Raw genomic sequence first — 14,109 nt, forward strand, 5'->3', positions numbered from 1 at the left:
GGCATTTGTATACAGTGGAATACTACTCAGTCATAAATAATAATGGAGCTTTGCCTTTTGCAACAATATGAATGGACTGGAAGATACTATGCTCAGAAATAAGCCCAACAGAGAAAGACAAATGATGTATGAAATTGGGTAAACATGGAATCTAAAAACTGTAACAAACTAGTAAACATAACCAAAAAAAAAAGAAGACTCACAGATATAAGGAACAAACTTGTGGCTACCATTGTGGTGAGGAAGGAGCAGAGGCCAGCATAGGGCTAGGGGAGTAAGAGCTGCGAACTATTATGTATAAAATAAGCTACAAAGAAATATTGTACAACATGGGGAATATAGCCAATATGTTATAGTTTAAAAGGCATGAATCTCAATATTGTACACCTGTAACATATAATATTGTACATCAACTATAGTTCAATTAATTAACAATAAAAATGTCTACTTTGTCTCATATCTTGAACTGATGAGGAAAGTTAGGTTTTAAAGATATGAAGTGTCTATAACTCCAAATTCTTCTTAAACCTTTGATTCAAACTTGCCTTTCTGTATGAATTACATTTCTTCTGCATTTCCATAGCCCTGTGCTTGAACCCCTATTACGGCCCTTTGTCAAAATCCACTCTCTATGGTTGACTTGGCTCTGTGTCAGTCTACATGGGAGTTCCCTGAGAGAAAGAGGCAGAACTGGCCCCTCTGTATTTTACCCTTCTATCCCCTCACCTACCCCAAGCCCATGGTACTTTATCTACGGTAGGAGTTCAGAGTTTGCTTACAGAATCCAATAGGTACAACAGGAGTCTGAACCTACAGTCCTAGACCCTGGGGTTCACCCCAGAACTCTGGTGGATCCGTTACAATTGCTTTCACACAAAGTAGTAGCCAACCACCGCCATGGGGACTTCAGCTTCTAAGAAAATAACCTCTCCAGTATAACCCCCTTGTTAGATTCCATAACATTTAATTAAGCCTAATAATTTTTTTAAAAGGCAGTTGGCTTCCTAAACATTGAATCTGTATCTAGTGGAAATCCCAGATCCTCGACTTCCTTGTATGTCACGAGCCAGCTGTAACCGGGTGTCGTAAATATATCTTCCGAAGCCCCTCTTTTGTAGAGAGAGTGACACTATCAGTGAGGAAACACCTGCCTATAAATTACATCATTCATCTGTCTCTGATGAGGGAAAATGAGACACCTTCCTGACTCACGAATTTGGTGGTTTTCAGAATGCAGCAAAGTGTAAGCTGTGTTTGACCTGAGATGTTGCACTCCATCACAGGCCAAGGACACAGGGCAGGGTCTCTGGAATGCAGCCCATTTTCCCTCCCTTCCCACACTGCTTAAAAGCTGATCCCATTTTGGGCGTATCCGTGCAGGCTCAGGGCGTGACCCAGCCCCAGTTTACACCTAGATTCTGAATACACCAGCCTTGGACTGGACTGATGGGGTTCAGGCTCTCTCAGGACTTTAAGAAGAAGGCAAACACTTAGAAGGACCACAGTGGGCACAGGTGAGCTCCCAGCTACACCCCCCAGGACTGCATCCAGGAGTGGGCAGGTCTTTCCTATCTCAGACAGCCAGACATGAGCCAGCCCTACAGGAGCACCCAGAGCTCAGAGGCAGCAGAATAGCCCTGTGTTCACATCAAGCTCTGAATCTCCCTTAGGTTTGTAATTAACTCCTGGGGGGAATGGGCGTGGTCTGCTTTGTAAGGAACCTTGGCATGAAGCATCAGGAAATACGTCATATTGTCATCACTGTGATATTACAGGAATTGCAGCTGCTGAATGCTTCTCCCTATGGCTGTGGACCTGGAGCCTTTATAAAGTGAGCGACCACACCGTCCTGTCCAGTCTCAGCTGGGAAGCCAGCAGCCATGAGGCTCTACTACCTTCTCTTTGCGTTGCTCTTCTTGTTCTTGCTGCCTGTTCCAGGTAAGACACACTGGGAAATGAGAGGGCTGAATGGATTGAGAATTTGTCATTCAGAGTCAGCCCTCTCCATTCATTTGGGAATTTTAGATAAAGTAGATTTATTGTCTGGGAACTAGACATTACCAGTTTTTGTTTTTGTTTTTCTTGACAAAGATCATCAAGAACCTCAAAGCAGGGTCTCCATCCCTTCTGATTCACTCTTAAGAGACTAATCAGCTCACAAACCATCCCTCCATGGGAGAATTGTTATACCTGTTCATGAGACAGGAAGAAAGTGATGTAAATCTTTCATACCAACAGGAAAAATGAACTTAATCTGAGGACAGAAGCACAGATTCCCTTTTATTAGCTTAGCAGTTGGAGGTACAGTCTTTCGGCCTCTTAAGGGCCCAGGGGACCATCGCGGCCCCTGCCTCCCAGGGGTCAGTTCACAAGGGGGCTGCCATGGTCACGCCACTTTCTCAGCTGAGCCAAACCCACAGACACATTGTTAGTAGCTAGCCCCACCTTCTTCTTTACTCCAGATGGTAAAGAAAAAGGAAAAAGACATAAAAGAATAAAAAATGGCACCAGATAACTTATTGGAGGGATTCCAAAAGCCTAGGACTTCTAAAACCTTCCCGTGTGCTCCGTTTCTCTCCTGCAGGCAATGGCGGCATCATAAGCGGGTTACAAAGGTATTATTGCAAAATAAGAAGCGGCCGGTGTGCTCTGATTGGCTGCCTTCCAAAGGAGGAACAGATAGGCCGCTGTTCACTGAGTGGCCGAAAATGCTGCCGGAAGAAGAAATGAAAAATCCAGAAATACAAGAAGAATGTCACAAAGCGTCAAAATGCTTCCTCCAGAAGCCATTCAAATTAAAGACTTTTTACAAAAAATTAGAAGCTTGATTATTATCATTTTAATTTTTTAACATTCTGTTTATTGTGCTAGTTGTTACCAAACAGGAAACTTAGAAAGTGTTAATGACTCACCTTTAATTCAAATAAAGTATAACCCATAGTGAGAGGATCCAAACTGATGTTCCGAAGATTGTCAGATTTTATTCCTCTTTCACAGCTTTCACCCTCCAATGACACTGGACCGCTTGTTCTTTCTGAAACACTTCCTTTGCCTTCTGTCACCCATCTGAGCTTTACAGTCTGTCCATCTGTCATAGCATCTCCCCACCAAATCCATCTCTGAAACTTCAGGGCATCCCTGAGGGTCTTCCCAGGTCCTTCTGAGCACTTTACAGCTCAGAGACACGGGGAACCTGGTTCCTCCTTGACCCTGCCCTCAGCTTTCCTCTCACTCTTGCCTCTGTTTTGACTGACCTCAGGCCTGGATGAAATCTCTCCTCCAGCTATGTCTCCAAACCCATCTCTCAGGGGCACCTCAAATTCTACCTCCTTTTTAAAAATACAGCTGGTTTCCCCAACAAATATGATCTTTCCTTTTGAAAAGGTTCTGATCTGAGTGCTCCATCTATGAATCCCGCTAGATTTTTACATTAACTACAGTTGCATATTTCCAATCTCCATATTTGGTTGCAGGATTTTGAAGGGCACTTCATCCCTTAATCACCCCTGGCCCAAGTGTTTGGACACAAAAGCTGCTCAACAAGTGTTTATCGTGACCCAATGGACTGGGGCCCACCAGGCTCCTCTGTCCATAGGATTCTTCAGGCAAGAAGACATGGAGTGGGTTGCCATGCCCTTCTTTTAGTGAGTTGAAGTACATTCCAAGGCCTTGGAGGCATCGTGTTGTAACTATTTAGTGGTCTCTGGAGGTTGATACAGAACGATTCCAGCAAACATGGTGGCAGGCCCATAACCCCCGCCCTGAGCCCCCAGTCAAGGAACTGAGTTCTCAGGAAGAAAGGGCACACCCTCAAAGACAAGAGCTTGGACCCCACAATTCAGCATTTAAAAAAAAAATGGACTCTGATGGGACTGTATACTGCCCTCCTACAGTACACACCTAAGGAACCAGGCAACACCTGTGAAACTACTGATTCAGACTCTGGCACACGCAGTCCAGGACTGTCATTGAGGAGAGAAGAAAACAAGTGAGGTGAGTGAGGTGAGGGACTTCCCTGGCGGTCTGGTGGCTGGGATTCTGTGCTCCCAATGCAGGGGGCCTGGGTGCACCCCTGGTCAGGGAACTAGATCCTACATGTTGCAACTAAGATCCTGCCTGCCATGACTAAGGTCCAAGGCAGCCAAATTAATGAATTAGCTAATTAAATGTTATGTGCTTAACCATTTATAAAAAAAGAAAAGAAAACAAGTGAAGTGAGACTTCTGACATCTCCAGCCTCTACAGATTTCCAGGCCTAAAGCTCAGGCAACAAGAACCCAAACAGACCAACAATACTTCTGAGTCGAAGAGAGTGGGGTCAAAGTTCAGAGAGTGCAGGCATCTTCACTTCTGGACAGAAAACCAGCAGTGGGCGTCGGGATCAGGGGTGTGTGCCTGTGTGCTAAGTCGCTGCAGTTGTGTCCGACTCTGCTACTCTGTGGACTGTGGAGGTGCTGACCCTTTGTGGACTGTAGCCTGCCTGTGTAGCCTGCCTAAAAACTCTGTGCTTTTCATTCCATTCTAAAACTCCTCTTAAAAACGAAGTCTATGATACTAGATGGAATTTTGGTTCAGCTTGATGGGATAAAGTGTGATGCTAAGATTCTAGACACTATCTTAAGGAGAGAGATGGTCATTTCAGTTAAAAAAAAAAAAAAGACCAACAAAAACAAGAATCAGATATAAACTAACTATTAAAAACCCACTTGAGACATCAAATATAAAGGCAAGTGGATTTAAAATGAAAGGATGGAAACAGATCTGCTGTGGTCATTGTTTAGACCCTCAGTCGTGTCCAACACTCTTGAGACCCCCATGGAATCATCCAGTCAAGATGACTGCAGTGTGTTGCCATGCCCTCCTCTGGGGAATCTCCCCGACCCAGGGATCAAAACCATGTCTCTGCATCTCCTGCATCTCAGGCAGATTCTTTACTGTTGAGCTGACAGATATGCTATGGAAACATTAATTTAAAGAAAACATGGTAGGCTGTATTGGTTAATTGACAGGCTTCCTGGTGGCTCAGATGGTAAAGAATCTACCTCCAATGTGGGAGACCTGGTTTGATCCCTGGTTTGGGAAGATGCCCTAGAGGAGGGCATGGCAACCCACTCCAGTATTCTTGCCTGGAGAATCCCCATGGACAGAGGAGCCTGGCAGGCTACAGTCTATGGAGTCACAAAGGGTCAGACATGCCTGAGTGACTAAGTACAGCACAATCAAGTAACTTTTAGGACAAGGACCAGATATAGAGAGGGGTATTTATCCTAATGATAAAATGTTTAATTCATCAAGAATACATATGAATACTGAATCAAAATGTACTTAGCAAAGGAATTTTAAAATTCTTAAAGAAAACTTACAGGAATAATTGGAGAGACAGACAAATTAGCAGTTACAATTGGAATTTCCCTGACAACCCAGTGGTTAAGATTCCAAGTTTTGAATGCAGGGGGCACAGGTTCCATTCCTGGTTGAGCAAGTAAGATCTCTTATACCATACACAAAATTCAATGTAAGATAGATTAAAGGTTTACAAAAACCACAAAACTCCTGAAACCACAAAACTCCTAAAAGAAAGCATAGGAGAAAAGTTCTTTGGCATGGGCCTCCACAAGGATGGTTTTGAGCTTGACACCAAAAGCATAAGCCACAAAAACAAAGCTAAATGGTAGGATCCATCAAACTGAAAAGCTTCTGCACAGCAAAGGAAACAATGAACAAACTAAAAAGACGGTGCTCTTTTAACGCTCCAGTGATCTCTGAGGCTGGAGGAGACGGCAGCAGTGTTGCGGGAAAGAGAGTGGGGTGAGAGAAGAGGGTCGCATCCCATGTCACGTCCGAGTCCCTGGGATGGCCGCCGAATGTGGGGACTTGGCTTCGCACAGGCAGGGACTCAAAAGCAAGTCACGGTGAAGTGAAGGAAGGCCAATCCAGGGAGGAAACACGCTACACGGAGAGTGTGGGCCATCTTGGAAGGCAAGCCCAGCACCAGGGTATGGGGCTGTCAGTGTTTATAGGGGTGGGTCATTTCATAGGCTAATGAGTGGGAGGAGTATTCCAGCTATTTTGCAGAAAGGGTGGGGATTTCCAGGAACTGGGTCAGCACCCACTTTTTGACCTTTATGGTCAGCCTTGGAATTGTCACGGCGCCTCTGGGTGTGTCACCTAGCTGCTATGTTACAAAGGGATTTAAAAACATGTATTTACTTCAGGTCTTAGTTGCGGTATGCAGGATATTCATCTCAGCACACTGGCTTAGTTGCCTCACAGCATGTGGAGAAGGCAACCCATTGCAGTATTCTTGCCTGGAAAATTCCATGGACACAGGAAGCTGGGGGCCAAGGTCCATGGGGTTGCAAAGAGTCGGACACGACTGAGCGACTTCACTTTCTTTCTTTGATGTGGAATCCTAGTTCCCAGGCCAGGGACTGAATTCACATCCCCTGCGCTGCAAGGCAGATTCTTAACCACTGGACCACCAGGGAAGTCCCGGTCATTCTTTTAAAGGTTGTGCCCCGCCCAATTCCGGTCTCATTAGCACCAGATAGCTGGCATTTGACAGCGCTATTCGAGCTTTCGAGTTATAGAATGTCCTGGTAAAGCTCTCAGGACACTGTGGAGACGGCAGGAGGCAGGCAGGAACATTGGAAGAGAGGTCAATTTTGCTCCAAGTTACATCACTGCTACTTGGTAGACTGCAGCCTTGGACACATCTTTTTGTTGGATTTGCAGCCAATTTTAATCGACTTTTTAAGTCAGTTTTGCCTGTGGCCTCAGACATGGCTTTCTAGTCCTTGGGACCACCTTGTATAAACCTTGGGGCATACCTTCCTGGCGGCTTTGTTTAGGGGAATTCAAAGAGATAATTTGAATAAAAGTGGCCAGCTACTGAGCAAGGCTCATTGCAAAATATAATTGTGGGACAAGTTCAAAGAAGAAAGTAGTAAAAGTGTCAGTAGGGAAGCACAGCATTAGACCCAGCCCTGGTCCCCTTCTGAGGGCAGGTCCCCACATGACTGTCAGAAGCCATGGCACCCGCCCCGTCCATAGGAGAAGGGAACTGGGGACAACGGCCTCTGCCCATTAACACCCAGGGCTCCGTGCTGAGAACACCTGTTTGTGGAGTCGTAGATGTGAAGGGCTTTGCTCTTCAAAACCTTATCTGTAGGACTGGGACACCCCTTCTTGCCTGAAGAACTGAGGTGCTTTGCTGGAAAGAGACTGCCTCAATTTCCTACTCACAGGTTAAGGATTTGGGGACACAGCATTTATCTTCCCTTTAAAGAATGAAACCATGAGTTACCTCTCAGCCCAGGCATGAAGCAACCACGATCCACATGGCCTTGTTTGGCTTTGAACCTGGGAAAACTAACAATTCATGTAGACTTCACCTAAAATTAACCCTTCCGTCTATCCTATATGAACTCATCTCTGGTTTCTGGTGAGCCACCCCATGGTGTCTTGGGTGTGTGACCTCGTTGCTGAGGCAACAGGACCCTTCCCTGATGGACAGAGATGCCCCTGGGTGCTATCTCCAGGATTAACATAGCTGCAAAGGAGTCATCTTTAGACCTTGCCAGGGAAAATAAGCCACTGCAATTGTGCAATTCCTGAGAAGGGCCGTGTCCCACTGGTGAGGAACCATGGCAAGAAACTCCCTTGAAACTCAACATGGCACCCTGACCCCTTTTGGAAACTCCCTTGTATGAAAAGTCATGCCTGGTCTTGCACATAAAACTGCATCATCAGCTTCCTTAAAAGAAAAAAAAAATCTGCTGTACTGCAAAACAGATCACTAAAACACACTAATTTTTATTTTGTTTATTTATTTAGGCTGTACTAGGTTGTAGAATATTCTAAAAGAGATGGGAATACCAGACCACCTGACCTGCCTCTTGAGAAACCTGTATGCAGGTCAGGAAGCAACAGTTAGAACTGGACATGGAACAACAGACTGGTTCCAAATAGGAAAAGGAGTACATAAAGGCTGTATATTGTCACCCTGCTCATTTAACTTATATGCAGAGTATATCATGATAAACGCTGGGCTGGAAGAAGCACAAGCTGGAATCAAGATTGCCGGGAGAAATATCAATAACCTCAGATATGCAGATGACACCACCCTTATGGCAGAAAGTGAAGAGGAACTAAAAACCTGCTTGATGAAGGTGAAAGAGGAGAGTGAAAAAGTTGGCTTAAAGCTCAACATTCAGAAAACGAAGATCATGGCATATGGTCCCATCACTTCATGGGAAATAGATGGGGAAACAGTGGAAACAGTGTCACACTTTATTTTTGGGGGCTCCAAAATCACTGCAGATGGTGACTGCAACCATGAAATTAAAAAACGCTTACTCCTTGGAAGGAAAGTTATGACCAATCTAGATAGCATATTCAAAAGCAGAGACATTACTTTGCCAACAAAGGTTCGTCTAGTCAAGGCTATGGTTTTTCCAATGGTCATGTATGGATGTGAGAGCTGGACTGTGAAGAAGGCTGAGTGCCGAAGAATTGATGCTTTTGAACTGTGGTGTTGGAGAAGACTCTTGAGAGTCCCTTGAACTGTAAGGAGATCCAACCAGTCCATTCTAAAGGAGATCAGTCCTGGGTGTTCTTTGGAAGGAATGATGCTAAAGCTGAAACTCCAGTACTTTGGCCACCTCATGTGAAGAGTTGACTCATTGGAAAAGACCCTGATGCTGGCAAGGATTGAGGGCAGGAGGAGAAGGGGACAACAGAGTCTGAGATGACTGAATGGCATCATGGACTCGTTGGATGTGAGTTTGAGTGAACTCCGGGAGTTGGTGATGGACAGGGAGGCCTGGCATGCTGCAGTTCACGGGGTCGCAAAGAGTTGGACACCACTGAGGGACTGAACTGAACTGCACTGAGGTCGTAGTTGTGGCATGTGGGATCTAGTTCCCTGACCTGCTGTGCTTGGGAGTACAGAGTCTTACCCATTGGACCATCAAGGAAGTCCCGTAAAACAGCATTTTTAAAAATTACTTTTTAAAAAAACTTTGAACTGGAGTATAGCTGATTAATAATGTGATAGTTTCAGGTGGACAGCAAAGAGACTCAGCCATGCATATACATGTATCCATTCTGCCCCAAACTCCTTCCCATCCAAGCTGTCACATAACATTAAGCAGAGTTCCCTGAAAAACAGCATTTTCAACCAAGAGACACAGTAGACAACGATTCAGTCTCACTTCTTTCTCCAGTGTAGTATTATAGCGTGTTTATAAATTGACCCTGTAGTATAGATTTTGCCTGCAAGGTCCATAGATAAACAGATACATATATATATATCTTATGTATAGATAATTATATATATATATATATGTAGATGATATCTACCTCTCTCAAATATCATTTACAGCTAAAGCAGAAGGAACTATGATCAAGACAACTTATTTTCCACCAGAAAAATCCTATCCCTGGGTGCCAGCCAGGGACTCTGTCTGCTCGAGGCAGCCTCCTTGGCTTTGCCGAGCCTCAGATGCGAGACTCTGAGCCACAGCGGGGGACCTGAACAGGACTGAAGCTCCAGGGGCTCCTTCAGCATGGGATCCTCACAGGTACCCCCATTTCTAAAGGGCTTGGAGTTCTACTCAGAGCTGCGTGGCAAGTTCCGTCCTGAGATTTAGCATTTCTAAAAAGCCAGGTGGTGGACGGATGTTACTAAGTGAGGGATGTTACTTAGTGATGGAGGTCCCCCTCAACCCAGTGAAGGGGTCCCCACTGCTGGGCCTGCTTTGTGATACTAGGCTGGGGAGATGCGTTCAGTGACAGCATCATCCTCCCACTCTGTCTCTGATGAAGGGAAACAGAGCACCCATCTGCCCATCACGTGTCCCACTGAGATTTCATGAGACTGATGTGTGATTGTGTTGCAGAGAATTAATAAAAGTTTTTTTTTCCCCTCTTTCTTTCTTTTTACCCTTTTGAGTCTTTCTCCACTTTAACTGTTCCTAACCCATGAACAGTATGAAAAGGCAAAATGATAGGATACTGAAAGAAGAACTCCCCAGATCAGTAGGGGCCCAATATGCTACTGGAGATCAGTGGAGAAATAACTCCAGAAAGAATGAAGGGATGGAGCCAAAGCAAAAACAATACCCAGCTGTGGATGTGACTAGTGGTAGAAGCAAGGTCTGATGCTGTAACGAGCAATATTGCATAGGAACCTGGAATGTCAGGTCCATGAATCAAGACAAATTGGAAGCGGTCAAACAAGAGATGGCAAGAGTGAATGTAGGCATTCTAGGAATCAGCGAACTAAAATGGACTGGAATGGGTGAATTTAACTCAGATGACCATTATATCTACTACTGCGGGCAGGAATCCCTCAGAAGAAATGGAGTAGCCATCATGGTCAACCAAAGAGTCCGAAATGCAGTACTTGGATGCAATCTCAAAAACGACAGAATGATCTCTGTTTGTTTCCAAGGCACACCATTCAATATCACAGTAATCCAAGTCTATGCCCCAACCAGTAATGCTGAAGAAGCTGAAGTTGAACGGTTCTATCAAGACCTACAAGACCTTTTAGAACTAACACCCAAAAAAGATGTCCTTTTCATTATAGGGGACTGGAATGCAAAAGTAGGAAGTCAAGAAACACCTGGAGTAACAGGTAAATTTGGCCTTGGAATACGAAATGAAGCAGGGCAAACACTAATAGAGTTTTGCCAAGAGAACGCACTGGTCATAGCAAACACCCTCTTGCAACAACACAAAAGAAGACTCTACACATGGACATCACCAGATGGTCAACACTGAAATCAGATTGATTATATTCTTTGCAGCCAAAGATGGAGAAGCTCTATACAGTCAGCAAAAACAAGACCAGGAGCTGACTGTGGCTCAGATCATGAACTCCTTATTACCAAATTCAGACTTAAATTGAAGAAAGTAGGGAAAACCACTAGACCATTCAGGTATGACCTAAATCAAATCCCTTATGATTATACAGTGGAAGTGAGAAATAGATTTAAGGGCCTAGATCTGATAGATAGAGTGCCTGATGAACTAAGGAATGAGGTTCGTGACATTGTACAGGAGACAGGGATCAAGACCATCCCCATGGAATGGAAATGCAAAAAAGCAAAATGGCTGTCTGGGGAGGCCTTACAAATAGCTGTGAAAAGAAGAGAAGTGAAAAGCAAAGGAGCAAAGGAAAGATATAAGCATCTGAATGCAGAGTTCCAAAGAATAGCAAGAAGAGATAAGAAAGCCTTCCTCAGCAATGAATGCAAAGAAATAGAGGAAAACAACAGAATGGGAAAGACTAGAGATCTCTTCAAGAAAATTAGAGATACCAAGGGAACATCTCATGCAAAGATGGGCTCGAAAAAGGACAGAAATGGTATGGACCTAACAGAAGCAGAAGATATTAAGAAGAGGTGGCAAGAATACACAGAAGAACTGTACAAAAAAGATTTTCATTACCCAGATAATCAGGATGCTGTGATCACTGACCTAAAGCCAGACATCCTGGAATGTGAAGTCAAGTGGGCCTTAGAAAGCATCACTATGAACAAAGCTAGTGGAGGTGATGGAATTCCAGTTGAGCTCTTTCAAATCCTGAAAGATGATGCTGTGAAAGTGCTGCACTCAATATGCCAGCAAATTTGGAAAACTCAGCAGTGGCCACAGGACTGGAAAAGGTCAGTTTTCATTCCAATCCCAAAGAAAGGCAATGCTAAAAAATGCTCAAACTACCGCACAATTGCACTCATCTCACATGCTAGTAAAGTAATACTCAAAATTCTCCAAGCCAGGCTTCAGCAATACTTCCTGATGTTCAAGCTGGTTTTAGAAAAGGCAGAGAAACCAGATATCAAATTGCCAACATCCGCTGGATCATGGCAAAAGCAAGAGAGTTCCAGAAAAACATCTATTTCTGCTTTATTGACTATGCCAAAGCCTTTGACTGTGTGGATCACAATAAACTGTGGAAAATTCTTCAAGAGATGGGAATACCAGACCACCTGACCTGCCTCTTGAGAAACCTGTATGCAGGTCAGGAAGCAACAGTTAGAACTGGACATGGAACAACAGACTGGTTCCAAATAGGAAAAGGAGTACCTTAAGGCTGTATATTATCACCTTGCTTATTTAACTTATATGCAGAGGACATCATGGGAAACGCTGGACTGGAAGAAGCACAAGCTGGAATCAAGATTGCTGGGAGAAATATCAATAACCTCAGATATGCAGATGATACCACCCTTATGGCAGAAAGTGAAGAGGAACTCAAAAGCCTCTTGATGAAAGTGAAAGTGGAGAGTGAAAAAGTTGGCTTAAAGCTCAACATTCAGAAAACGAAGATCATGGCATCCAGTCCCACCACTTCATGGGAAATAGATGGGGAAACAGTGGAAACAGTGTCACACTTTATTTTGGGGGGCTCCAAAATCACTGCAGATAGTGACTGCAGCCATGAAATTAAAACACGATTACTCCTTGGAAGGAAAGTTATGACCAACCTAGAGAGCATATTCAAAAGCAGAGACATTACTTTGCCAACAAAGGTCCATCTAGTCAAGGCTAGGGTTTTTCCAGTGGTCATGTATGGATGTGAGAGTTGGACCGTGAAGAAGGCTGAGCATGGAAGAATTGATGCTTTTGAACTGTGGTGTTGGAGAAGACTCTTGAGAGTCCCTTGGACTGCAAGGAGATCCAACCAGTATATTCTGAAGGACATCAGCCCTGGGATTTCTTTGGAGGGAATGATGCTAAAGCTGAAACTCCAGTACTTTGGCCACCTCATGGGAAGAGTTGACTCAATGGAAAAGACTCTGATGCTGGGAGGGATTGGGGGCAGGAGGTGAAGGGGATGACAGAGGATGAGATGGCTGGATGGTATCACTGACTCGATGGACGTGAGTCTAAGTGAACTCCAGGAGTTGGTGATGGACAGGGAGGCCTGGCATGCTGCGATTCATGGGGTCGCAAAGAGTCGGACACGACTGAGCAACAGAGCTGAACTGAACCTACAGCCTGTATTGATGACCAAGTTTCTTCTTTGCAGAAGACTAACCTATTATGTGAACTACACCTGACATTTATGGCCCTCCATTTCTGCAGGAGCCACATTCTGCATCTATTATCCTTTAACTTATTCTAGCCACATCCTGATACTTAACTTTATCGCATCATAAACCTCCCCTTGTAGTTTGTTTTTCCCTTCCTTTGCTCTATGTTACCTCATGTTGATGCTTAACTTCTCTGTGGAAGCCACCCAAAGTGGTTTGCTTTCCCCCTTTCGTATTACAAGAAGAAAGTCACCAGGAAATCCCCAAAGGACAATGGACCCAACCACTGGGACCAACTGCCAGACCCAGATACCTAGCTACTTGACACTGGCCTATTGACTGTTTCCCAACAGCGCAAAAGAGAGAATTCAGGACCCCTACACCTTTTGTCCCGTATCTCCAAGCCCTGACTGTGAGCCCCTACTGTATGATCCCCTGGATTCCTGATGGAGGGGAGACAGGCTCCTTGAGGCAGGAACCTATCGTGTTCTCCCTTCTGCTGGTTTAATGATTAAAGCCATCTTTCTGTTTCCTCCAAACTCTGTCTCCACAATTTTTATTCAGCTCTGGAGGGCAAAGAAAACCAAGATTCTGGCGGCGACTGTTGCTGCCATCCCATAACAGGCTAGCTGGTGTGGGGAGCAGGTCGGGACCACTGGGTCTCTTCCCTCAGTGCTCTAGGGGCCAGAAAGAAAAAGCGTGGCTGTCTCTGAGGATGCTGGGAGTCAGCAAGTCTTGCCCAGGGAGTGAAACTGCCTCTGAACAAGTTAGTCCCTATTTGGGCCTGAAACAGCCTTTCATGGAAACAGTGTATGTGTTAGTTGCTTAGTCGTGTCCAACTCTCTGCAACCCCTTAGACTGCAGCCCACCAGGCCTCTCAGTCCATGGGACTCACCAGGCAAGAACACTGGAGCGGGTTGCCATTTCCTTCTTCAAAAGAAACTATCAGTCCTGTTCAGTTCAGTTCAGTCGCTCAGTGGTACCCAACTCTTTGCGACCCCATGAATTGCAGTATGCCAGGACTCCCTGTCCATCACCAACTCCCAGAGTTCACTCAAACTCA

The 14,109-nt window shown here is 44.8% G+C and overlaps 1 protein-coding gene across 2 annotated transcripts; it reads left to right on the plus strand.

The window, feature by feature from the left end:
• Positions 1 to 1,362: 1,362 nt before the first annotated feature.
• On the plus strand, positions 1,363 to 3,407 carry LOC129643240 (beta-defensin 103A). Of its 2 annotated transcripts, none has more exons than XM_055567518.1 (3): positions 1,363 to 1,514; positions 1,776 to 1,938; positions 2,585 to 3,406. In XM_055567518.1, exons 2-3 carry the CDS (start codon positions 1,881 to 1,883, stop codon positions 2,728 to 2,730), a joined length of 204 nt encoding a protein of 67 aa, XP_055423493.1. In that variant the 5' UTR covers positions 1,363 to 1,514; positions 1,776 to 1,880; the 3' UTR covers positions 2,731 to 3,406. The 2 variants fall into 2 exon arrangements, with proteins under 2 accessions (XP_055423493.1, XP_055423494.1); XM_055567519.1 differs by lacking the exon at positions 1,363 to 1,514 and adding an exon at positions 1,523 to 1,670 and having other exon boundaries at positions 2,585 to 3,407.
• Positions 3,408 to 14,109: the final 10,702 nt, after the last annotated feature.

The sequence above is a fragment of the Bubalus kerabau genome, chromosome 2, assembly GCF_029407905.1.
Source record: "Bubalus kerabau isolate K-KA32 ecotype Philippines breed swamp buffalo chromosome 2, PCC_UOA_SB_1v2, whole genome shotgun sequence".
NCBI lineage: Eukaryota > Metazoa > Chordata > Mammalia > Artiodactyla > Bovidae > Bubalus > Bubalus kerabau.